General features: G+C 48.1%; 1 protein-coding gene across 2 annotated transcripts in view; it reads left to right on the top strand.

Annotated features, from left to right (window-relative positions):
* Nucleotides 1–26,602, top strand: part of WDFY4 (WDFY family member 4) — a 277,878-nt gene that overhangs the window by 81,549 nt on the left and 169,727 nt on the right. The window contains exons 15-25 of one of the 2 annotated variants that reach the window (XM_060034652.1): nt 3,342–3,556; nt 4,752–4,846; nt 5,792–6,017; nt 6,442–6,518; nt 7,571–7,792; nt 8,434–8,612; nt 13,524–13,755; nt 14,811–14,956; nt 16,003–16,114; nt 16,823–17,013; nt 23,476–23,628. In XM_060034652.1, the coding sequence (XP_059890635.1) occupies nt 3,342–3,556; nt 4,752–4,846; nt 5,792–6,017; nt 6,442–6,518; nt 7,571–7,792; nt 8,434–8,612; nt 13,524–13,755; nt 14,811–14,956; nt 16,003–16,114; nt 16,823–17,013; nt 23,476–23,628 (1,848 nt within the window). Of the gene's footprint in view, nt 1–3,341; nt 3,557–4,751; nt 4,847–5,791; nt 6,018–6,441; nt 6,519–7,570; nt 7,793–8,433; nt 8,613–13,523; nt 13,756–14,810; nt 14,957–15,467; nt 15,700–16,002; nt 16,115–16,822; nt 17,014–23,475; nt 23,629–26,602 lie in introns of those variants that run through there. The other variant, XM_060034651.1, reaches the window with a different exon arrangement.

Genomic DNA, 26,602 nt, shown 5'->3' with positions numbered 1-26,602 from the left:
CCCAAAGCAATAAGTGAAGTGCTGGTAATAAAAATTGGAGATTGTAGACATTTCTTTTTAATTCTTATTAATAATACATTGTGTTGTGATTTTTGCATCTTATTACATGCAGACTGTCTCCCCAACTTTCACCCCAAATTAAAAGACTGCAGTTACCAAATATTCCAAGTTCTGGGAGAGGGAGAGTTCTGGGCAAGAGGGTAGAAGCAGCTTTTCTGTTTTGAGAAGAGTGAAGAAGGAAGGCAGAGGTGCGGGCTCCTTGGATGTAGGAAGGGACACTTAGAGCATTGGAAGAAAGATTTGGGGAAGGGAGTCAGGAGGTTGGGGAGGTTTCTACATGGAAGAGTGTCTTAAAGTAAAAGACATGGAACTGTTTAGTGCAAATTAGATCTGACATTTCTTTCTTCTGTTTCTGGTCCCTGTTGGGTTATACATGTGCCTCTAGCATCTCAGGCTGGCTGTGCGGATACCACGGTGACAGGGAAGGGGATTGTCTTCATCCATTCGGGCCACTATAACAAAACACCATAGACCAGGTGGCTTACAAATAACAGAAATTTATTTCTCACAGTTCTGGAGGCTGGCAAGTCCAAGATCATGGTGCTGGCAGATTCGGTGTTTGGTGAGGACCCACTTCCACACTCATGGCACTCTTCTCGCTGTGTCCTCACGTGGTGCAGGGGAGGAGGGAACTGTCTGGGGTCTCTTTCCTAAGGCCACTAATCCCATTCATGATGACTCTGCCCTCAAGACCTAAGCATCTCTCAAAGGCCCCACCTCCAGATACCACCACACTGGGGGTTAGGTTTCAATGTATGAATTTGGTGGGGGGGAACACAAACAGTCCATTGCAGGGACCATGTTCTTTGAGTGATGAGATCTCTCCTTGACATCAGTGATGTTGGCAGAGTGACAAAATCCTACCTGGGAGCAGCCCCCCTGAAACCATTCTAATGTAGTTTATATTTTAAACTAAAATTGAATAGTCTAAAATTTTAAGTCATAAATATTACCGAAGATATTGTAATGATGGGAATTTCACTGAATGCCATCAGTTTGAGGCAGGAGCTATAGGCGTCATGCTTTTGGAAGGCGTGGGAGGATGGGAGGGTGAGCTGTGTGACCCCTTCCTTTTTTTTAAAAAAATTATTTATTTATTTTTGGCTGCGTTGGGTCTTTGTTGCTCCATGCAGGCTTTCTCCAGTTGTGTCGAGCGGGGGCTACTCTTCGTTGCTGTGCACGGGCTTCTCATTGCCGTGGCTTCTCTTGTTGCAGAGCACAGGCTCTAGGCATGCGGGCTTCAGGAGTTGTGGTTGTGGCTCATGGGCTCTAGAGCGCAGGCTCAGCAGTTGTGGCACACGGGCTTCATTGCTCTGCGGCATGTGGGATCTTCCCACACCAGGGATCGAACCTGTGTACCCTGCATTGGCAGGCGGATTCTTAACCACTGCACCACCAGGGAAGTCCCACCCCTTCCTTTTTAAAAAAATCTAGAAACTGATGACAAACACTGTAAATATGTTTCACCACACATTGTAGTCCTTGAAACATGTGCTACAAAACTGTGTTCACAGCCTGAAGAAGGACGCCATCTTACAAATTTCTATCCCTTAGTGATACAGACATACTCTTGACCATCTCTGGGCAGGGTGGCCTCGAATAACTACATGCACAGGGAGGTAGGTGATGGTAGAGCGAGGTGATTCTGAGTGTTGGGTCCAGAGTCCCAGAGTAAGTGCCTTTATGGTGACTCCTGGCTTTACGTTGGTAGACTAAGCTAGACATAATCTACGTCACCATAGATCCCTTTTCTTGAAACCAGAGACTAGGGCAAATGTGTGCAATATGAAAAGCAGGCTAGGGTCTCCGCTTGGGTTCCCCAAAGTGGAGCCCGAGACAGGGCTACAGGTGCATGGGATTTGTGGAGGGAGGGACTCAGAAGAAGGGAGGTGAGGGAAGCAGAGTGGTGCAGGGGAAGGAGCTGAGTGAGGACATGCTATCAGCTGAAGTCTAGCTTCAGCCTGAGCCTACAGGGTGGGGCTCTCAGCATGAACTGCACCACAGAGGCTGAAGGGCATGGCTTCATTGGCTGTAGTCTGGGGGCGATGTATATGTGTTTGTATTCATGTGTGCACACTTTTATGTATGTGTGTACGTGCATGTATGTGTACATGTACACATGTGTGCATGCATGAACATATATATGGGGGTTACATAGCAGGGCAGCTACAACTTAGGGGAGCTTGACCTCCACAGGAGGGGCAGCTGTGATGGGTACACTAACCTGGAGAAGGACGTCTGGGGGGAGCCCACATAGCCTCCACTGCAGGAAAACTCCATTAAGATCTAACTGGTATCCTGGTCATTTCAGAGAGTCTTATACAAAGTAAAAGAAAATGTGGGCAGTCTTAAGAGTTTTTATGAAGAAAATTCCACCCCCCAATTTATATATCCGTGGAGGCTGGGAATTCCAGGGGTTTACCCTTTTATGAAGAGAGGAAGATTGTGAAAACAATGTATTGTATTTGGCTCAATACTGACTGAGCTGATTCTATGCACTTTATCCTATGGGCCTCAAGGACATAAAGATAGTGAAGTGAGTTGAAATCTAGTAGGAGGAAGATAAGAGGCCAGCTGTCTGTGTGTCTGAAAGTGCTTAGCACAGAGAGATGGACAAAGGATGAGGGGTGCAGGGAAGGCTTCCCCACCGGAGCCGTGACTTCAGGGGCTTGTATGGGCTGGTGTGGTTTGGCACGTGAAGGTGGAGCGGGCTGCAGCTGGGTGGGGCACCTGCTGCAGGCTGGCACTCCCAGGAGGATTCCACCTTCTAGACCGGGGGCGCAAACTCAAACACAGAACTGTTGAGTGAGCGATGCCAGTGGGTAGGGGTTGAGTTGTGGGACCCGCTAGAGGGCGTAGCCGCTGCCCAGCTCCCACTGCTTCTTGACAGACACAGGATGGCAAAGCAGCATGACCAGATCTTTCCACCTTTTGAGAGAGGCCACGAGTGTGGACTTTTACGTGGACTCTCCAGGCTTTTAAAAATGTTAGCAATTCAGAAACGGTTTAAACATGGTGCGGGTCAAGCACCACACGTCTCAGGCTGATGCAGCCTCTCGCTTGCCAGTTTGCAGTCTGTTTGAAGCTGTCTACCTGTTTGGCAGCTCCTGTGAGGAGGCCACATCTGAGAGGCCCAGGACAGACGGGGTGCAGTAAGAACAGGCTGTGAGGGCTAGTCTCCTCGCCCCACCACCAACTCAAGGCCTAGTGGGGAGCTTACCAAAGTGGCCCACGAAACATGCCGACCTCCGGGGCTCACTGCTTGCTTTGGTTACTCTTAGCTTTCCGAGGAGATCCAGTGCTCCGTGGCCAGTCACATCCAGTCCCTGGTGAAGTCGGAGAAGAACCGTCAGGTCATGTGTGAGGCGGGCATGCTCAGGACCCTTATGACCTACTGCCACCAGGCTCTGACCACCAGCAGCAGCCCCTTGCACTCGGGGCTCATCAGGATTTTTGAAAAGCTTGCTTCCCAAGCCATTGAACCAGACGTGTTAAGGTACCGTGTGCTGCACGTTAAATGCTGCCAAGCCCCTGGCGGCCATGCGAGTGCACAGTGGGCAGTAAGAGTGCCCCCTCCCCCTCCCCAGCAATGGACACTGCAAGTCCAGGGAGGAGCCTTGGGTCTGCAACAGCGTGAGGCCCGCAGAGTGGACGTAGCCCCTCCCATGGAGCTGATGTTCTCGGGGAGAGGGATAATAAGCAAAGGGTCCTGCAGACAGTACAGGATAGTGCTGGATGGGATGCTCAGTTCAGAGTGGGAGCTCTGAGGAGCTGGGAGGACCAAAGTCGGGAGATTGGGTATAAAGAGGGGGACTTCAAGGGAGTGGCAGTGGCTGAGGCCTGTGGCCTGTGCAGTTCACCAGACCAGGTGAAGATACCCTGCTGAGAGGGGTGGAGGCTGTAGGGGCCTGACTGCCACGAGGCTAGACCACAGGGAGCTTAGCTGGTGTGACGGGCCGCGACTGGGCTCCCTACAAGGACGGGGACAGAGGCAGCACCACTGTGTCCTGTGGGGCCTTTGCACTGCAGCCCCTCCATGAAGCCACATGTCTCCTGGAGAGCCACAGCAGGGAGAGAAGATGCACAAGGAGGAGCAGACACAGAAGACAGAAAAGCAGAGGAAAGAAAGGCTCTAGGAGGGAGGTCAGAGGTCTCTCAAGTACTTGTGGCCAGGCCACCCTGCCCTAGACAATGTAGGTGTAGGGAGGGTGGTGCCCAGGGCCACAGGCCAGCTGGACCCCTGCTGACACACAGGACCAAGTGCAGAGGGACGAAGGCAACCCCTCCAGCCAGCAGGCATGGGACCCAGGGGCCAGGCCAGCCTCTTTCCACCTCTAGCTGTGGGGCTGTCAGACAAGGCCACCGTGCTTAGTTCAGCTGATTAGTCAATTCCATTAGAAACTTAAAAACAAAGTATGACAAAGTTATTTTCCAACAAAACCCTTTTCCTCTTAAGGTCCTCACTGGTTAAGTCAAAAGCACTTAAATTCACCAGCTCTCTGGTCTGAGTGCCACGTCAGGGATGCCCTGTTTCTGTATGGCCTGAGAAAAGGGTTTCCAGGCAGAGAGAGGAAGGCCTGGAGGGGGAGCCAGCGAGCTCTGGGACCTAGGACAGTGCTCAGATGAAGCTGGAGAAAATTTCTGCCTGCAAAATGTCTTCATTTGGTTCTCTTGTTTGTTATGATATTCAGACAGTTTCTAGGTTTTGGAATCGCTCCACCGCCATCGGCTGCAGCGAAAATCCTCCGTTCATCTCACGTACGTGGAGGGAACTCTGGATGCCCAGGTGAGGACAGAGGAAGGAGCAGGGGCAGGATAATGGGATTTAAAAGAGAATATGCATTTCTCGTAAGGGATCCTTTACAACATATGGGAAGCAGACAGATTTAAAAATGATTTTACCTGCTGCTCAATGGAGCAAATGAGGAAAAAGCAGAAGGATCAGATCAGTGGTCCCCAGATAAAGACCAGATATGGAAGGAGGGAGACCCCCTACCCCCATACGAGATGGTGATGATGAGTGTGTACTTGACCCCTTTGGGCTTGGAGCACGGAAACCTTCATGTCACAGCGCGTGCAAGAGTACCCAGCGCTGCCCCTGGGCAGAGGAACAGTGTCAGCTTTCTGCACAGCTCACAGCTCAGGGGGGAGTTAGGAGGTCAGGAGAACAAAGGATTGGCCTGGTACCTGGAAAGATGCTGGTCCAGGGAACCAGCTTGGAGGAAAGAAGGACATGGACATGCTGAATATAAGATTGCATAGGACATTGAGGCAAGGAGGCCCAATTGAAAAGCAAGGATGGAGAGTCAGGCTTGAGCCGGCAGCCAGAGGTGGGAGACAGAGCTTTCGAGGAGACAGCCTGTTGTGAAAGAGAGTGTGGAGGCCAGAGAACCAAGACAAAGCCGCGGTGAGCGACGGCCAATGGGGCAAGCCAGTGACAGCAACAGAAAACCTGTATTGGAAAGGGGTGGGGGCCACGACAGAATTAAAGTGAGAAGAAGTTTCTAGGAGGAGCAGGTTGCCACAATAGTTCCGTGTTATCAAAATCAGCAGAGAGCCCAGGTGGGAGGGCCAGTGGAGGGCCCAGGAGGACACCCTCAGGGTTAGGAACGGCATGGTACTCTGCAGAGCCCTCCTTCGGGGCTGTGGCAGGAATGTGGGGGCTGTTGTCAGAAGAGGGGCAGGAATGGTTTGAGCAAAGACACAGCTTTTCTCCTGCTTGCTGCCCTAGGGTCACAGGCAGTGACACCAGTGCCTGCTGAGGATCCGCTGGACACCAGCCCTCGCTCCGCAGTCACACAGGCCCGCAGGCCCTCAGGGCCATCCCAGGGCTCAACCACTGCCCTTCAGACAGCACTGAGCCTCATCTCCATGACCTCCCCACGCAACCTGCAGCCTCAGAGGGCAGCCCTGGCTCCATCCTTCGTGGAATTTGACATGTCTGTGGAAGGTTATGGGTATGACAGGCTTTCATATACTTGAAATACACTATATTAATTTCCCAGTGCCTTGGGTGAATTATAATATTGATTACAAAAGTGTAGCTCCCATCGTCTCTCACACTCAGCTGTGGAAAATGTCTGGGTCATGGACACCCTGTCTTCTCAGTGGCTTCTTAGAGGCAGTGTCCCCAGCTGTCTTGGGCCAGGACCCTCTCATTCCCCTGGTGTGTCTGCATTCACATGCAGTGTGGACTGCCCTCCCCTCTAGCCCCCAGAGCAGATTCCTTTCTTAGGGTCATGGCGCCAGCATCAGCTGCTTTCTGTCCTCGGGGCCTCGTGGTCTAGGAGGGAGTGAGGCCCCTGCAGAAGGACAGAGGGGGAAACCTCACGCCAGAGGTTGGCTTGCGGTTCAATGATCCGAGACACTTTCCTGTTCCAGCTGTTTGTTTATTCCAACCCTGTCTACGGTGATGGGAACCAGCACTGAATACTCGGTCTCTGGAGGGATTGGGACAGGTAGGTGCTTCCCTGGGGGTTTAGCTTGCTGAGGTCCCCTCCCCGACCTGGGAGGAAGTCCTTGGGGAGCCTTGATTTCAGATTTCCACTTGGCATTTCCAGAAAGCGTGGGTCTTCCTCTTGGTCCCGCTTGTCCCGTTGGTCATGCCTGCCTTGGGGCAGGGATGTCCTGTTCACTGTGCCTCCCAAGGGCCCAGCCCATGGCTCTGCACAGAGCGGGGGCTCTGTTAGCACTGATGGGCTCGGTGGGTGAGTTGGTGGCTGAGCCTGGCTTTGATGCGTTTTGTCAGTGATTGACAGAGGCTGAAATGGACACCTCACCCCACCTTACGGCTCTCTCTAGAGAAGAATATGAGTTCTTTGTTGATGGCCATCCAGTCTTTGGCTCACGTGGGGATCGACTGGGCCTTGGCGTGCTTTGTACAGTGCTGCACTCAGCTGAAAACCAGGCACCCCTTGTTAGGAGAGCCAGGGTCTGGGTTTCTATGGGAGGGTAGGTGCTCAGGAGCTATTACATTTATGGCCCATCGGCGCAGGGTTCCAAGCCTGATTCTGCCCATTCGGTGAGGGCAGTGGGCCCTGCCTGTTCCACCAACCCTGTTACAAGGTGGGAGGGCATGGGTTTCCCTAGAGTGGAATATTCCCCAGGCAAGGCTTAGCCAAGCTAGGCCGGGGTCCTCTGCCCCACGTAGCACATGGCCTGGCTTTAGAGCAGCTGACCTGTGGGCCCCATGATGACGGATCTCAGGGGTGTGTCACGTCTCCGCCCCCTTGGCAAGGCAGAATGGAATAATAGGTGGGCCAGCATTGGAGAGAGGCTTCGAGGATCTAGGTTCAAGTCCTGGAGGGAATATGACTTACTGCTGCACGTATGAATAAGGAGACAAGAGCATCCTCCTGCGTGGGGTCGTTGTAAAATAGGTGTGAGTCGGGTGGGGCACAGTGCTAGCACACAGTAGGGCCACCCCTGAGCTGAGTCAGAGCCACAGTGAGTCTAGACAGGCTTCCACAGCAGGACAAAGCCTAAGGGCGTGCTTGTGTTCTGACCCCAGGCGCTGCCAGGTCCTTCCCTCCGCCAGGGGGCCTGACCTTTTCCTGCTGGTTCCTGATCAGCAGGCACAGCTCAGTCACGGAGGGCCACCCGCTGCGCTTCCTGACCGTGGTACGCCACCTGGCCAGGACCGAGCAGCCCTTCGTCTGCTTCTCCGTCAGCCTCTGCCCGGAAGACCTCTCCTTGGTTGTGTCTACAGAAGAGAAAGAGCTTCAGCCCCTGGGTAAGGTTTCACCCACCCTTGGGAGAAGTGGGGCTGAGTCAGCAGCTCTTGGCCCAAGAGCCAGGGGGACCGGCCCTCCCTCAGTTGTACAGGTGGCTGGTCCTGGCTCTGCCTCAGAGAGCTCAGCTCGGCTCTCCAAGCTCACCTGCCAGCGATGGCCTGAACTGGCCTGAGATGGCCAAGGCCAGGGTATTATGGCTACGCCTGTCCTTGTGTGCCCCGTTTCATAGTGAGACATTGACACTGGAAGGCCCAGGGTTTGGCCTGGCATCCTTTACACACAGCACAGCTGCCTAGGCTCCTTCCCTCGCAGGTATTTGCCACCCTATGTGCATCACTGTGGAGGCAGCAGTCTAGTGAGGGGTAGACCCTGCAGCCTGACTCCTGGGCTTGAACTCTGGCTCTGCAACCTTAGGCAAGTTACCTAACCTCTTTGTGCCTCAGGATGGTAACATGGAAATCACGATAGTACCTACCTCAGTGCCTGGCACAGAGCACGAGCTCCAGCAATGACAGCTGCTGTTGTCAATATTCTGTGGCGGGGGGACTCGGCATTGGCTCCATGGGCACAAGGCCCGCTTCTGCTGGGTTGCTGCTCTCTGACACTGCAGGCGTGGTCTGGCGTTTGTGTTCTCTTCCAGATGTCATGGAACCTGAGGGTGACCCTGAGCCTTCTGCGGGACGCCAGCTTCGGGTCAGGTGTGGCCAGATGCTGGCCTGTGCTCAGTGGCACCACCTGGCTGTGGTTGTCACCAAGGAGATGAAAAGGAATTGTACTGTTTCCACCTATCTGGATGGGCAGGTCGTCGGCTCAGCCAAGGTAAGGTGCTTTTCCTCAGTTGTACTTGCCCCATGGCCATGCCCCCCTGCCACACCACCCTAGAGTGGCCTCAGTTCTTTGCTTCCTTTTGGCAGCAGCGTTGGTATCTAATGAAACCCCCTTGCTGTCCAGAACACCTGGCTGAGCTCAGGCATAAAAAGAACATCTTTAGATGATGGTCACACAACCAGGGCAGAAACTAAAACGTGGAAATGAGAATAGTCATGACAGTTACGGTTATAGGAATAATCACAAGAGCATAGAAATCTCCAGAATGAACAGAACAAGGCTTCTCACATCTTAAGGTGTGAATTCCCCAGGGGGGTCTGAGCAGGACCCAAGGTTCTACCTTTCTAAGAGGCTCTTTGGTGAATCTAATGCAGCCAGTCTGCATGCTACACTTAGCAGCAAGACACAAGGACTTGCAAAGACACCAACATGTCTTGCCAGATTTAGAGCAGGAATGATGAGGAAAGGACGGTCCCCTGCTTAGAGAAGGTAATAGAATGTGAACACACAGCTGGAGGAAGCGTCTCCTCACTGTCATTTAGAGACACCTGAGGTCCTAGGGCATAAGGGAGAGGAAGCTGGGAGATGAAGACTGGCAGGCGTGCTCCAGCGACCACTGTCAGAGGTCCCCAAAGAAGCCAGAGACAGAAGGACCCAGAAGACCACAGAGGGCAGGTGCAGCCAGATTTTCACCCAGGTTCCAGAGGCAGCATCTCAACCTAGGCTACGTTCTTGAATCTTTTGGGAAGTCTTTTAAAAGTTCTCTTGCATAGGCTATACCCCAGATTAAATACAGCAGAATGTCTGTGAGTGGGGTAATTTGGTGATGTTGTCAGAGTTTCCCAAGTGATTTCAATATTAAGCCAGAATGGAGAACTTGAGGTTAATAGGGTTTCCCATTTCAGTAGTTTGACATTTGGGGCCCGATCATTCTTTGCTGTGGGGTCCTATTCTGTGTATATTAGAACACTTAGCAGCATCTGTGCCCCACCAAAGATGCTATAGCATCTCCTTCTGCCCAGCTGTGACCACCAAAAATGTCTCTAGACATTTCCAAATGTCTTGATGGGGGAGGGCAAAATCGCCCAGGTTGAGAATCATTAGGTTAGAACAACCTAAATTCTGTGGAACACCTGAAGATGAATTTGATGCTATCTTCTGGTAAATGTCTTATCAAAAAAAGCAGTGGTAACCAGAAAGATTCACCAGGAGCGTGACAAAGGTCCTTCAAAACATAAAGTTAACTTTTTTCTTAAATCATTAACAATTCCTTCCCTCCCTCCCTTCCTTCCCTCATTAAATATTTATTGGACACCTACTAGGTGTTAGGAATTGCCCATGCCTACCAGCCAGATACCTCCAGGAGCATGCATATAGTACAAAACAAGAGTTACATTTATTAAGCTTGCTGTAGCAAGAGACTCCTTACCCCATTGGGTAATAAGGACTTAGGAGGAGCTAATAGGATTTGGGCTCATTTTAGGTGAGTTTTTGGGAGGGTTCGAAGAAGTGGAGGTCAGTCTGTTCTGACTTGGGTGCTGTCAGAAAGGCAATTTGGTGTCTGTGTATGTTCAGAACTTTTTTTCAGGAGGTAGGAGGAATGGGGCAGGGCTTGAGCTGTCAGTGGAGAAGGAGCAGTGGTCACTCAACGTTAGCCAGGATGGAAAGTGTGGTCACATTTGTGGTTTCCCAGTGCCTTTGTTTTTCATCTGTTTAGGCATAATTACAGAGTGGACTAGTTTTGGTCCTCTTTCACAGAATATGTTGGCATTCTCTCTTGTTTCATAGAATAGGTTGTGTTCTGTGAACTAGATCATGTACCTTGAGGCTAAGAGGCTTGTCCTATTGCTATTTGGAACTCGCTTGCACCTAGCACAGGACTGGCATACAGAAAGCATGCAATAAACACTTGATGAATTGCACTGAATTTATAGCCGCAAGGAGTGACGTGGACCGGCTGATGGTATTGTTTAGTGAATTGGTACATGGACGAACATCCAACCCCGTGGGACCAGCTAAACCAGATTCAGTCAGCAGGGAGGTTGGAAGTGGTATGATGCTATGGGAATATGCCAAAATAGGCCATGGAGAATGGCCAAGGGCCAAGTCTGACAGAGTTGACTTTCCAAGATGATTTCGACAAGTCCGGTCAGAATCAGCAAGTGAAATTTAATCGGGATAAACATAAAGGTCTGTGTTTAGACGCAGGTGACAGTTGGGCAAGAACAAAATGGGCTTTGGTTGGGGATAACCTAGTGAAAGAGCTGTTCTCAAATGTTAGAGCCTTTGCTTTTATTTCCAAGGGAAGTCAAGTTCAGCTGTGAAAGGTGGGGAGTGTGTTAACAGCTTGAATTGAGCAAAATGATTTGGGAGCAATCTGAGACATCTTATGCCTATAAATCAATCTGAAGAGTGCAGGGAGTATACACGGTAGGAATCTGAGAAGAAGGGGACAGGTGGATTGGGGGGTGGGGCACCTTTGTCAGGTGGGAGAAAAAGTCTCTGCCTACAAGGACGGGAAAGGGGAGAGAGAGCACAGTAGACCTCACTCTAGGTAGGCTTGACAGCTTGGAAAAACTTGGTTTGTTTTTATTTGAAAGTCTTATTTAATTGGTAGGGATAAAAAGAATATTTCTGAAATTATATAACCTCTTATTTAAAAAATATGTATTTATATACATAGTCATGTATAATTTTGTAGTCGTTATAAAAATAATATAAACACATTTTGAAATAACTGAAAAATAAAGAAGAAAGATTACCTACATTCCTTCTACCTTACCATCATTTTTAGTTTCTTTCAGTTTTTATTCCTTTAATAAAATAGTTGTGACTTTATTGTATAAAACATTTTATATACTACTTAGTTAACACTATCATTTTAAAATGTTTTATCTGCATGGGCTATGAAACTATTATTTTTGAATTTCTGATAATCTGTTAACTATTTCTTTTATCGAAATTTTTGAGAAAATTTTTGAGAAAATTGTAGGCTAACATTTAGTGGTAAGAAAGAGATTGACCAAGTACCACTGGTGGCGCAGTAGTTGAGAGTCCGCCTGCCGATGCAGGGGACACGGATTTGTGCCCCAGTCCGGGAAGATCCCACATGCCGCGGAGCAGCTAGGCCCGTGAGCCATGGCCGCGGAGCCTGTGCTCCGCAACGGGAGAGGCCACAACAGTGAGAGGCCCACGTACCGCAAAAAAAAAAGAAAGAAAGAAAGAAAGAAAGAAAGAAATCTTGTGTACCTTTCATCCAGTTTACTCCAATGGTAATATCTTGCAAAACTATAGAATATCACAGCCAAGATATTGACATTGATACAATCTGCTAATTCATTCAGATTTCCCCAGTTTTACTTGTACTCGTGTGTGTGTATTTAGTTCCATACAATTTTATCACATTTGTATGTTCTTGCATCCACTGCTCCCACCAAGATACAGAACATTTCCATCACCACAAGGGTCTCTTTTGTTGTATTTTTATAACTACCACCACCACCCACCCACACCCCCTCCCAATCCCTGTCCCTAAACTTGGCAACCAGTGAGCTAAAATGTTGTCATTTAAAAGATGTGGTTATATCTATGGAATCATACAGTATGTGATGTTTAGGATTAGATTTGTATTCAGCGTAATTCTCTGGAAATTTATCTTAGTTGTTGTATGTGTCAGTAGTTCATCCCTTTTTTATTGCTGAATAGTATTCCATATACTCAGATATGGATACGTAACCATTCACCCATTGAAGGACGTTGGATGTGTTCCCAGTTTTGGGATGTTACAAATAAAGCTGCTATGTACATTTACGTACAGGTTTTTGTGTGAGCTTAAGCCTTCATTCCTCTGGGTTAAATACCTAAGAGTCTAATTGCTGGGTCCTATGGTAAGTGCATGTTTAGTTTTATAAGAAGCTGCCAGAATATTTTTCCATAGTGACTGTGCCATTTTCCATCCCCACCAGCAATGGATGAGTCGTCCCGTTTCTCTGCATCTGGTGATGTCACTCTTTTTTAATTAGCCATTCTGATAGGTGTGTAGTGATGATATCTCTTGTTTTTAGTTTGCATTTCCTTAATGGCTAATGAGATTGAACATCCTCTCATGCGCTTATTTGCAACTTGTATATCCTCTTTAGTGATGTCTTATGCACGTGTTTCACTCATTTTCTAATAGGATTGTTGGTTTTTTACTGTTGAATTTTAAGAGTTTATCTAAATATGTTAGATACCCGTCCTTTGTTAGATATGTAATTTGTAAATAATTTCTCCTAATCTATAGCTTGCTTTTCATCCTCTTTCATATGGGATTTTGCAGAGCAAAAAAGTATTTAATCTTCCTGTGAGCAGTTACAGTTTCTGCATGTTCTTTGTTAGTGTATAGAATGCAATCGATCTTTGTGTGTTGATCATGTATCCTTTGACCTTGCTGACCTCAGGTGTTAGTTCTAGGAAGTATCTTTTTTTTTGGTAGATTCTTTGGAATTTTCTACGTGGACATACCATCTGCAAATAGAGACAGTTTTATTTCTTCCTTTCCAGCCTGTAATTATTTCTAGTACGTAAAACTTAACTAAGGTACCAATATTGGACATTTAAGTTCTTTGTGAAATGACTGGGAAGAAAAAGATGAACCTTTTAGTGGCACTTTATAGTTCTTATCAAATTTGTTTCCAAAGGCACAGTGTCAGTTTTTTACTCCCACCAGCATTTTATAAACTGTTTTGTGCACTGTTTCTCAGCTTTGAGAGTTATCTTTGTAATGTTTTTAGATAAAACAAGTTTTCACTTTGAGAGAAGAAGAAGGTACATCATTTTATATTTTATGTGTTTGTTTGATTAATTCTGAGGTTAAACACCTCCCATCTACATCACCCCCCCCCAACCTTTTTATGTTAACAGATGTTGTACATTCAGGCCTTACCAGGACCATTCCTTTCAATGGATCCATCTTCATTTGTGGATGTTTATGGATATATTGCTACCCCTCAAGTTTGGAAACAAAAGTCATTATTAATATGGCGTCTGGGCCCTGCGTACCTCTTCGAAGAAGCCATCTCAATGGAAACTCTGGAAGTTATTAACAAACTTGGCCCAAGATACTGTGGTAACTTCCAAGCTGTGCATGCCCAAGGTATGGGGTGTTTTGATTTATAATGATCTTGCCGATACTATTTTTTAAATGGCCATTCAGTTATTTATAGCTTATTTATAAAGAATAAACTCAGCACAGGCCAGTCATTAGGGAAAACCTCTGTAATTGGATCATTACATATTTACAATCCAATAGAAAATGTCAGAAAAGGAAATGACAATCTCCTTTAGATTTCAGTTCCAACACACATAATGGAGGAAAGTGGGTGGGTAATACCATCAGCAAACAAAGGGGGAAGCGAGTGAGATAAATCAGTTACATTCCTTTTAATGAAGAAGCTTTTTAACTAAAGTATACTGTTGTCTTCAATTATTAAACAGGCAGACAAAACACCCACATTTTCATTATTGATTGTTGGCTGTTCAAGCAGGGAGCATAGCTCTCTGTGCTCTGTCAAGTCAACGGGGTCAGCTCCCATCTGAGAAGAATGATAAATGAATCTATGTATGGAAGACTTCGTGCCTGGTGAAGGACGATTGAGTGCCCTGGAGTGTTTCTGTCTCCAGGCTCCATGTCTTCTTTGATCTTCATTTCCTCTGGCAAAGGGCACTGGCCAGAACAATGTGAGGAGGTCAGGTCCAGAGCCGAAGTTTCATCAACTCTCTGTTCACACCATGCTTCTCAAGTGCCACATGTGGCTCTCCTTGACTCAGCGACCTGGGCACTCATGCCAAAGGATGTGTTTACCATGTACATGCAGCTCATTGAAAACCTTAGGGCTTTCGGCCCAGCATTTTGGGAGCGAGGTTACATTCTCGATAGGTGTCTCAAGCTTTAGTAATTTCATACTTGGAATGCCTCTATTTTTATAGTAGGGTTAATATTGTGAGATTTCTCTACAGTTTTCTATGTGTCAGAAATCACAGGTAGGGGCAAAACATGTAATATATAACATACAATGTAACAACATATAGCAGCTACAAACATTCCTCAGTGATGACTTCACCATGTAGCAGTAGATACTTACTCTTCTGAGGCTTAATTTCCTACTCAGTAAAGTGAGAATAGAAATAACTGAAGATGTGTTATTTTAGGAGAGGCCCCTTGTACGGAAGTGATGCCCCTGGTTGCAGAGGAAAGGGTTTCCTTTGGCCTTCATATAGCCAGCTCCTCCATCACCAGCGTTGCAGACATCAGAAACGCATACAATGAGGTGGACAGCCGCCTGATTGCCAAAGAGGTATGCCCTCTAACTTCACGTGCTGCTCCGTTTTGGAATCACGATCTCATGGCTTCCTTCAGCTTTCAGTGATTAAGTGAATACTAATTCACATTTGTGCGTGTGTAGACAGTTACACACAGGCGTGCTTCCCACTTCATTTGTTAAAATATTTCATGACGCCCGCGCATTCGCATCCCACAAGACTAAACCTCTTATTTCTGAGAAGAAAGTAGGTGTTCTTCGTTTTCCTTGGTAGAGCAAGAACAAATGGAATATTTATAAAGCCTCTGTAACACTGGGAACACTACTGAGCTTCCCTTTTCTGGGTGCTACTAACCCCCCAACATTGCAGAATATTCTTTGAATCACTGTGTTTATGCAAACAACAAACTTGCAAAACAGCAAGCAGACATGCTTATAGATGAAGATGCCATTAGACTTCCTGTTTCCTAATTCCTGCATAAAGAGCTCTATTGCTTACTGCTGATGAATTCGGGCTGATTTGTTTGCGTTCTCTCCACCCTAACAGACAGAAGGCCCCTTCCCTTTACTGAGACGGCAGGATCAGGGGTTAAGTCCTGTTGAGCACCACAGCTGTGCCTTACCAGCACAGAACCTTCTGCTGGAGGAGACCAGGGTCCCTGTCTTCCTGGCCGTCTGAGACTGGGGATGCCAGGGCTTGCAGAGCCGGATGACCCTAGATCGGGAAGGAGGCAGCTCTGGCCTTCACAGCACCGTTCCACCTCCAGTGTCCTCAGGTCCTTCCTGCTCTCATCAGCTCCTCACTGTGAGCATTTGTTTACACTAGTGAGCATGCGGGATACTGGTGGCGCAGTTGTATAACCGAAGTTGCTCCCTTATGATTAAGCCAGAGCCTGGGAGGCAGGACAGGGGAACCTGAATTTTGGCTTCAGTCCCTCTGACGTCGGTTCAGTTATTATTCATTCACTGACTTACACTTACGGAGTGCCAGGCCTGTGGGTGCCTGCCCTCCAGGAGCTCATGAACAAGACCTCCTCCTTCCCAGGAAGGTTTCTTGGATTAATTGTTACCAATTTCTCTAGATGAACATTTCATCCCGCAACAATGCCACGCCTGTGTTCTTGCTAAGAAATTGTGCTAGTCACCTCTCGGGCTCTCTTCGAACCATTGGAGCCGTGGCCATAGGCCAATTAGGTATGAACTTTTACTGCTATTTGGGAAGAAGGGTTGTGGCCGTCATCGCTTGTGCAGCCTGGAATTCTGGAGCGGCAGGCAGGACTGAGAGGGCTGAGGAGCTGGAACAGTGAGGGCGAGAGTTGGGAGTTAATCTCACCAGAGAGTTAGCCTCCCTGCAGAGGTCAGTTCACTTTGCTGCATCTGACAACGGGTCGTGAACTCGCTACTAACGGGGCTGGCGTCTGTGCACAATGGAGTGAGTACAGTGGGGCCTCTGAGCAGAGGCAATGCTTGTGGTTGTTTGGGTGAAAACAACAGCCAGCGACTGTTGGTTGCCTTGCAATCAGGCAGGAGCAAAGCCATGAACTGATGCAGGGGTCCAACGTTGCAGATCTAGAGGGCAGACAAGAACCAGAAGTTGTCAGAGCAGCCAGCAAACTGAGGCTCAGAGGGCAGCTGGCTCATCCGGCACTCTGGACTGAGACGGAGGCTGGAGGTCTGAAATCCCTTGGGCTGTTTCAGCCTTCTGTGACCCAGAAAGGACTCAGCACAGGATTTCTCATTGACCTAAAAGTTTCAAAGCCCCTCCTTTTCCTCCCAGCCTGTCCTGTGCACAGGCCCCCGCCCTGAGTGGATGGTGCTCCTGACAGCTCTTGCATGGTGCCGCGGGAACTTCCACTGCAGTGAAGCTGTAGTATACTCAGGAATGCCCTTTGTCCCACACAGGGGTAAGGGTGTTCCACTCCAGCCCTGCTGCCAGCAGCCTGGACTTCATCGGTGGCCCTGCCATCCTCCTGGGCCTCATTTCCTTAGCAACGGATGACCACACCTTGTACGCGGCCGTGAAAGTCCTGCACTCGGTCCTGACCAGCAATGTCATGTGTGATCGCCTGATGCAGCTCATCTGTGGGTACCAGGTAATCCCACCCTCACATCTGAGCCTGCAGTGCCCCCCCTGCAGGGAGCTGGCATCCCCGAGGAACAGGGAGGAGGCTTGCTGGCCCAAGTGGACATTCCCACTAGCATGACTTTTGGAGAAGGGAAACTGAAGGTCCCTGGGTCCTAAGACCAGTGTCACCAGAGCAGAGGGCCAGGTGACAGCCAGCCAGAGAGGGACTCTGATCAGGATGGGGATGCTCACCTGTCTGCAGCTGCCGGCACCTTTCACTGATGAATTCAGGAATCATTTGTGATCCCCCCACTTCGCATCTAGCATGATGGCTAAGAGCCTAGACCATAGAACTAGAATGCTGCGTTTGAATTGAGCCCCTGCCTAACTTACTACTTAACCTTGCCTGAGTCCTGAGTTATTAACCCTCTCTGTCTTGGTTTCTCTACCTGCACGATATGATCTGTCATATCTCCTGTATCTATCATATCTCCTGTATCATGAGGACTAGATGATTTAATACAAGTGAAGGGCTTAGAATTATGTCTGGCCCAGAGTAAGTGCCCTAGAAATGTTGGCCATCTTTAGTTCTTAATCTCTCTGTGCTTCAGTTCTCCTCTGTGTAAAATGGGAATAATAGCAACACCTATTTTGTAGGATTGTGATAACTGAGTTAATATATGCTGAGTGCTTAGACATGTGCCTGCTCAGAGTAACTGCCGTGTGTGTGCACTGTGATTGTTATTGCTATTTACTGTTCATAATGTCAGATGAGTTGTAGACACTGTCCTTCAGGAATGCCCTGCCTGGCTGGGAAGCAGCCAAGAAAGGACTCATGCAGGGCAGGAATAGGGTCAAGGCCTAGACAAGGTCACTGGGGCACAGAGGCTGCAGTTTCCTCCTGGGCACAGTGGGGACAGGGGGAGGGCCTCCCTGTCTCTTCGGCCCCCGAGTCAGGGTCTGAGAAATAAGCTGTATGGTGTCACGTCAGGCACACCCCCTCTCACCTGGACTGCTGTGCCACAGCCAGACAGCAGCCCCTTCCTCCTGCCTCTCCCTCAAGGTCCACTGATGCCAGTCACAGTTCTACATTATAGACCTGATGACACCTCTGCCTCGTGCAAACCCTTCAGACACGTCCGGTCGTTGATACAATATCCCAACTCCTAAAGGCCTTTCTAACTGGCTACCAACCTGGCCTTCCAGCCCCACCTCCCACCCGGCCAGCGTTTCATACCCTACACTCCTGTGTCCTCAAATCCCGTGTGGTCATGGATCACTAAACACATAGTGTGACCCTGTGTTCCTGTGCCCATGGTTTGTTGATCATTTTTCCCAGGCACATTCCTCTTGTTTTCCCAGGTGGAGCTCCAGTGGCAAGGGGTACATCTCCCTTGACCCCTGCACTGCCCATGTGGTCGTCTCCCAGCCTCTGTGGCACTGTGTGTATGCCCAGGTCTAACTGCTCTCATGCAGTGCTGTGATAATCACTCTGCTCATCTCCATCAGACTGTAATGGTCTAAAGCGCTGGGCTTTTCTTGTTCTTTGCCAGTGTATTACTGAGACCAGAAAGACTCAGTAAATATCTGGGGAATAAATGAATGTGTGTGGCCAGATTTATATCAAAATGCAAGTATTGAGGCTCCTGGTATATAACAGTTTTCTCTGATTATATTGTTAAAGGCAGTAGTAGTGGGATTTGTCCCAGTTCAGCACATGGATATCTGCTCTGGCTAGGGATTTTAATAATTACTGTGAGCATTTCTAAAAAGGTCCAAAGCAGTTCCTGCTCTCGTGGGTAGACCTAGAAGGATAAAATAAGACGAATACCAGAATAATTTCAGTACAAATCAAATGCAACAAGTGTCCGAGATTCTCTTCCAGAGCTACCACAGTCTCCGTGACCCAGTGGTTACCCTCCATCTTCCCAGAACCCTGGAGCTCCTAAGAGCTGGGCCCTGTTGTGTTCGCCGTTGTCTCCTCGCTGCCCACTGCAGGGCCCGGCACGTCGTGAGTTCTCAGTGAGCACTTGTCGCATGAATGCAGTGCCTTGGGAGCGTTAATGTGCTCCAGGGCTGCCGAGGTGGCCGCGTCACGCTTGGTAGAGGAGTCACAAAGAGCTTCTTTAAAAAGAAAGGGGATCGGAGAAGGTCTAGAGGACTGGACTGGCTGAGCTTTTCAGAAAGAGATGGTAGAGGCAAAAAGTGGCCCTTGAATGGAATCTGTTTACTCAACACATATTGACTGAGCACCTCCTAAGAGCCAGGCAGTGTCAGTCTAGGGATACAGATGAATAAATGGGTTTAGTCCCTCCCTCCGTGGAAATTTCTGTCTGACTCAGTCTGTTTAGGCTGCTATAAAAGATACCATAGATGGGGTGGCTTAACAGCCACAGAAATTTATTTCTCAGAGTGCTATAGAGTGAGAAATCCAAGACCACGGTGCTGGCAGATTTGGTGTCTGGTGAGGACCTACTTCCTGTTTCATAGACAACCATCTTTCTGCTGTGTCCTCACATGGCAGAAAAGATGAAGGAGCTCTCAGGGGTCTATTTTATAAGGATACTAATCCCACTCACGAGAGCTCCATCCTTACGACCTAATCATCTCCCAAAGGCCCTGCCTCCTAATACCGTCATACGGGCAATTAGGTTTCAATATATAAATTTTGAGGCGATACAGTCAGCCTACAACATTGTCTAATGAGGTAGAGAGAAAAATATTATCACGAGACAAGGACTCCCAAATAGTTTGAGTAAAGAACCCATCAGATTCAGAGATTCGTTGTACTTTTTAATGTGAAGGCAGAAGAAAAAATTTTAAAACTCTTATGGCTTACAATAGAAATATTTCAAAAATTTATGTATTTAGGGAAAGAGATAGTGGTAGAGAGGTGGGAAATGGCAGGTTTGAGTAAAGAAACAAGATTATTATTACTATTTTTTGCCTTCCCTGACTACTCTTTATAAAACAGAACCCTCATCTCTTTCTAGACACATTTTCTTGCTTTGTTTCTTCCTAATGTGCATGCCTGTTTGGCATGTTGTATATGTACTTGTTGCCATGTTTGTGGTCTGTTTTGCCCCTAGACACAAGCCCCATGAGGACAGGACTGGGTTTGCTTGTTCATTGTTGCATCCTAAGAGCACATGGTAGACAGTAAGTGTTCAGTAATGATTTTTGGAATGAATCAGTGAATGAAAACAAGGGTCTTCAATTAACTGGCTGGCTCAGGAGTGGATTTAATCATTTTTTAGACGTTTACTCTGTATTTATCTGTTGGTTTGCTGATTGGAGAGCATAACCTTTCCTATCTGTTATTTCTATCAAACTTATTTATCATCCTCTTGTCAGACTAGGTGACATCCAGCCAAGTTTTATAAGATGGATTTTCATAACATGGTAAAGATAGAGGATGGTGTTCTAGATTAACATTATGAACACTTAAGGGATCCAAGATGGGTTCCTCGACATGGCTGGGAGGAAAGTACATTTGCAGGCAGGTGCACAGCCTAGATGGAGACGGAGGGAAGGGTCAGAGCCCTGCCACTCCAAGGAGCATGGATCTTATCTCAGAGGTGATGAGTAACCATTCATAGGCTTAGAACAGGGAAGTGGAATGAATGATGCTTTAGAATGACATTTGACATCTGTGTGGAAGATGGTTTGAAGGGTCAAGATCGGAGACTGGATAGAATCCAACATGATGTGAGACTGCATCCCGGATCTGGGGAGACTTGGAGTCTTTGTGAGCAGTCTTGGCACGTAGCATATGAAAACAGCCAGTGCTGTGCACCCAGAGTGCTGCCGACAGGAAGGAATAAGACATTTGGGACATGCTAAGTGTGAGGTGACTGTGAGACATCAAAGGTAAAATATCAGGTGGGATACCCAGCTCTGGAGTTCAGAAGGGCGTGCTTGGTGGGAGGTATAGATGTGAGAGTCATCAGTAGCATCATGATGGTATTTAATCTAAGGAAATTGATGAAATAGCCAAAGAAAAGGAGTAGTGAAAGGAGAGAAGAGGACAAAGGAGGAAGCAGTGAGGAACTAACCAGGTAGAGCTTGGAAATATGATGAAAACCCAACAAGGGAGGTTGAGAGGGAAGAAGGAAGAGAAAACAAAGAAATGCTTTGTCAAAGAATTTGAAAAATAAAGTGTTTTGAGAAGGTGGGCATAGTCAAACAATGCTAGATGCTGATAAATAATGCAGCAAACTAAGGACAGAGAAGTCCCTGTTGGACTTGGCACCTGGGAATCACTAGTGACCTTTCTAAGGCAGGTGGGCAGGAAGAGGCAGCAACCAGCAGAAGGGGGTTGAGAAGAGAATGTGAAGTGAGGATGTGGAGCCTGAGTGTGTTGATAGTGCTTTCTATTTTTTAAATTTCTTAAAATCTTTGGCTGTGTTGGGTCCTCGTTGCTGCGCAACGGGCTTTCTCTAGTTGTGGCGGGCGGGGGCTACTCTTTGTAGCAGTGCGAGGGCTTTTCATTGTGGTGGCTTCTCTTGTTGCGGAGCACGAGCTCTAGGCACGCGAGCTTCAGTAGTTGCAGCACGCCGCGAGGCCTCAGTAGTTGTGGCGCTCGGGCTCTAGGGTGTTCAGGCTTCAGCAGTTGTGGCTTGCAGGCTTAGTCGCTCCACGGCCTGTGGGATCTTCCCAGACCAGAGCGCGAACCCGTGTCCCCTGCATTGGTAGGCAGATTCTTAACCACTGCACCGCCAGAGAAGTCCGATAGTGCTTTCAAGAAGTTTACCTACAAAGAAGAGTAGAGAAATGGGGCCCAAACTAGAGGGATTAGGGTTCAAGGGAAGGTTATCTTTAAAAGGAGAACTACTAGGGCATATTTGTCAGGAAGAAAGTGACAGAAGAGAGAAGGATGGATGAAGCTAGGAGAGAAGAGCTATCCCAAGGAGCAGGCGAGGGGTGGGTCCCAGAGGCCAGGTGAAGAGAAACCCTGCTTGTGACAGGAAGGAATGCAGTGCAGACATTTGTGGATCTGATGGTGGGGACATGAGAGTGTTCACGTCTGATGGGTTCTAAATTCTCAGCTGTGTACTGAGTCAGGTGGTGGAGGGTTGGGAGACTGAAGGAGAGAGGAGAAGAGATGAGATCATCATCTTTAGGTTGAGGAAAGCCAGCTTACTAAAAAAAGAGTTGGACTGCCAGGCCAAATTAAGTACTAATTTGACATTTGACACTATTAATGTAAAGTGAAACCAGTCAGCCTGAGTGACTTTTCTCAAGCAGCTTTCAGCCATTCTAATTATGTCCTGGTTGGGGAGTGGGGATATGCTGAAGAAGTGACTGGAACAGTCTGGAAAGATATTATTTTCTGATTACAATTGTCTCAGTCAGTTTGGGCTGCTATGACAGAATACTATAGACTGGATGGCTTATAAACAACAGAAATTAATTCTCTCACAGTTCTGGAGACTGGGAAGTCCAAGATCAGGGTGCCAGCATGGTCAGGTCGAGTGAGGACTCCCTTCCGGATTGCAGATGGCCAACTTCTCATTGTATCCTCACATGGCAGAGCAGAGAGAGGAAGAAAGCTCCCTTGTGCTCTTATAAGGGCACTAATCCCATCTGTGAGGGCTCCACCCTCATAACCTCATCTAATGCTAATTATATCCCAAAAGACCTGTCTCCAAATAGCATCATATTGGGGAATAGGGTTTCAAAATGTGAATTTGGGGAGGAACAGACATTCAGTTCATAACAACAAGTGAGACTTCCTAATGACACACTGGAAGAGTGTGTCTGAGAGGACAGGGAGAAGGGTGGACTGTGTCAGATACAGGCGTAGGGAATTGAGCTGTGGATGAGCTGAGCTGAGAATCCAGATGAAGTTGATGAGAACCCAGATGCAAGTGGATGGTGGGTCAGCCTGACTTTTGTGTGACTGAGGTCAACAGAGGCATGAGGCTAGGTGAGGTCCATCTCATTAGTCTCTGAGATGAGTGTGGGCCACTGGGATCCCAGTGCCTCCAACTCGGTATGGATGCTTGCGTGTTGCCAGTTTCCCAGGGCCTGGCACAGCAGAATGGCACGTCTGTTGGCAGCAGCCTGAAGTGAAGCTGATGTAACTGGGTTCGTGGGCCGGTGGTGGCTTCCTAGTGATATAGCAACATCTGTAGGATGGGTATGAATGTAGGATTCAGTAAAGGAAAATGAGAAGAATACTCAGAAATGTAGAAAGAAACCAGGAGAAGGTGGCATTCTGGAAATGTGTAAGATTCAGGAAGGAGCCGGGGGCCCACAGTGAGAGGTGAAGCCTCAAGTACAGAAAAGCAGACACTGGTGGGGAAGCAGCCCAGAAGTTGGTATATGTTTTCCTTCTGATAACAAGGGAATGGAAGAGGTAGCACCAGAGAGCGGAGCGCTTTCAGACTGGGCTGACCAAAGGTGCTGGTAGGAACAAGTGGGTGAGGGAGAAAGAGTGGTGACGATGCATTCATGAGTAAACTGCTTTGTGTTTTAACCTTTGCAGATAATGGCGTTTCTCCTGAGGAAAAAGACCTCTTTCCTAAACCATCGCATTTTTCAGCTGATCCTGTCTGTTGCCGGCACCGCAGAACTGGGCTTTGGGTCCTCTGCTATCACCAACATTGGTGTCTTCCAGCACATCCTCTGCAATTTCGAGGTAAACTGGAGACTGGTCACTAGCCCTAAAGGAACAGGTGTGTGATGGTACAGAAAGCCTGGAGCTTTCTCTAAACCCAGCAGGTCAGCTTCCTTGATGGTCAAGATGGTAGTGAGAGAGAAAACTGACAGGGCTTTGGATTTCAGAGGCCTTGTTTAATAATTAACTCCTACCACCAATGGGCTGTGTGGCCTCGGGCACGTCTCTTGACTTCTCTGAGTTTCAGTCTTCTCATGTGTGAAAGGGAGACCATCTCCTCTCCCTCACAGGCTGGTGTGGGAGCCAAATAAGATAGTATCTGGAAAAGGATTTTAAAAGTGTAAGCTTCCATATATAAGAAGGATTTTAAAACATACCAATTCCGTTGGATGGTGCCTTGCTGGTTATAAATGTTCCTTTAAAGGGATGAGTGAGAGATGCTGAGGGCACACCTGAGGCTGAGTGAGGAGTCCTGCACAGACCTTTGGGTGGATAGATCCATTCCCGAAGCACTGTTTACTGAGTGCCCACTAGGGTCGGGTGCTGGTGTGTTCTGGAGACATGGTGATACCCATGATGAGGCCCTGCACGCAACAATGGGGCCCAGGACACGACAGAGGTGGTGCTACAGTGTGCTGGGTGCCGGTGAGGGAGGCACAGGGCATCTGGGGAGTGGAAGGAGAGGACAGTCAGCTCAGCAGATCCGGGCTCTGGGGCTGAGTTTGACAGAATGTGTTCAATGGGGGAATATTTCAGGTGGAGTGGGTGCTATTTGCTCATGTGTGGGAGTGAGAGCAACCATGGGGATTTGAGAGCAGGGGGCTTGGGGCACCTGTGGGGATGCTGTTGCAGGTAGAGGTGAGGCTGGAGGGGGAGGGAGAGAAGACAGCGGGGGATGGTAAGCTGCAGGGCGCACACTTTAGCCGGTACACACTGCAGTCCATGGAAGTATTTTAAAAACTGTTTATTTTAATTAAAAAATAATATGTGCTTGTTATAGAATATTTTAAACTACAGAAAAATGGAAGAAAAACTCCTCTTTCTGAGACCCAGATGACTGTTGTTAACTTTGAATGCATCCCTTTTTTTGTACTTTCTATGCATAATATATGTATTTTTTAAAAATCATAGTCATGATCATAGTGTAGGTATTATTTCTCCCAGCTTCTTTCATGAGCTAATCTTGATACCAGAACCAAAAAAGGATAGTATGGGAAATGAAAAAGTACAGGTCAATCTTACTCATAAATAAAAGCTACAAAAAACCTAAATGAAATACTATCTAATTGGACCAGGCCAGGATGAACACCCAAACCTGGATCTGCAGATAGATGCAAGGCTTGTGGGGGAATCCAGCGAGGCCTGCGATACGGGCTTCCTGTGCACAACGGGGAAGCAGATACGCACAAATGGCTTTACCACCCTGGTAAACAAGACGGCATGCCTTGGCAGCACTGCTGCCCCTTCCGAAATGCTGCGGCCGTGCTCGGGCAGCTTGGCTCCACATCGTTGCCATCAGCCCAGCCCAGGAATGACCCAAGCAGGAAGCCACCAGGCTCCCACTGCCTGTTCCTCCCTGAATAAACTTACCCCTCAGCTGAGCCAGTGCTTTTTCACTGCAGTTAAGAAAATAGGCAACCAATAAAAACAAGCAACAAGATGCTAAAAAACCACACTAAAACAAAATGAAATGAAATAAAATTTTTAAAAGATCGGGAGGAGAGAATTTCAAAAAGAAGAAGAGTTTCCCCAGTGTCTGCCTACATCAGGTGAAGTAAGGGCAGGGCTGTGTGGGTTGTGTTTGGAGGTCACTGACGGGCCCAGTGAAGAGTAAATGGTGGGGTCAGACATGAGGTGAAGAGCAGGGAGGAGGCGGGAAGGAGACAGTCAGTGGGCTTTTGAAGAAGAAAAAGAGAGAGAAGAAAGTAGATGGAGGAGCGTTTCAGAACTTAGATAGGAGACTTGAGCAGTGAAAAAGGGGTGGTTAAAATACCAGTGTGAGAATCAAACTGACAGGACAAGTCCTTCAAGGAAAGGGAGGGTTTGGAGACCAGAGAGTGGGTTACGGGAGCAGGTGCGTGATCCTTGATGCTGGGTGTGCGGCAGGGAGGGACAGGAAGTTGAGAAGCTGGAAGGGACAGGAAGTCGAAGTCATGCGTGTCTTAGGCTTGTGGTCTCAGAAGAGGCCACCTCTTTCTGAGAGTGAGGTGGTCCCAGGGGTGGGGAGAGAACAGAATTTGATATTCGAACAAATTTAAGCCAGACATCTCAATGCAGTCTCTCGTACAGGGGTTATGTGACACAGGATGACAACCGCAGGATTCAATTATGCATGTTTCCCAAAATTCAGACAGTTGGTATTATATAAAATAATTTCTAAAACAGCTAGGCAGCCTCAAATGTGCTGTGGCAACTTCTTATTGTTCTAAAGCTCTGGAAAAGGGAACGGGGGGAGGGGTATTGTTTCGTGGGAAGGGTAAGGGGTTCTGCAGGGTTCCTGTCTTACTTTCTCAGCTCTTCCAGCTCCCGACACAGAGCCTGCTGTATCAGTTGCTCATGATTGCCTTCGTGAATGAATGAATGAATTCCAAGCATGCAAAGCTCTTGGCACCCTCTCGAGTATGTTGGGATGCCACGTCTGGCTACCCCTGCCTCCCTCCCACAGCAGCTCTCTTAGATGCAGCTGCCCCACCTCTGTGTGTCCTCGGCAGGGGCCGTGCTTACGGGAGCTGGAAGTCTGTCAGCCTGTTTCTGGCGTAAGAGTAATCCACTTAGCTTACTTTGGTTTACTTTGCATTCACTCTTTTAAAAAATGTCATGGATCCTTATTAAGTGCCCACTACATGGCACGTGTGATGCTGGGCCCTGGCGATTGGGGAGGGACAGTCTCTGCCTTCCTGATAAACTTATGTCCGCTGAGACTCTTCTGTTTTCCCCAGTAGGTAAAAGGATGGCGCCATGGCCACCGGCTTGGTTCAAGTGAGGTTGATTATTG

The sequence above is a fragment of the Delphinus delphis genome, chromosome 16 (assembly GCF_949987515.2).
Source record: "Delphinus delphis chromosome 16, mDelDel1.2, whole genome shotgun sequence".
Classification (NCBI taxonomy): Eukaryota; Metazoa; Chordata; class Mammalia; order Artiodactyla; family Delphinidae; genus Delphinus; species Delphinus delphis.
This window is presented reverse-complemented; position numbering and strand designations above follow the sequence as displayed.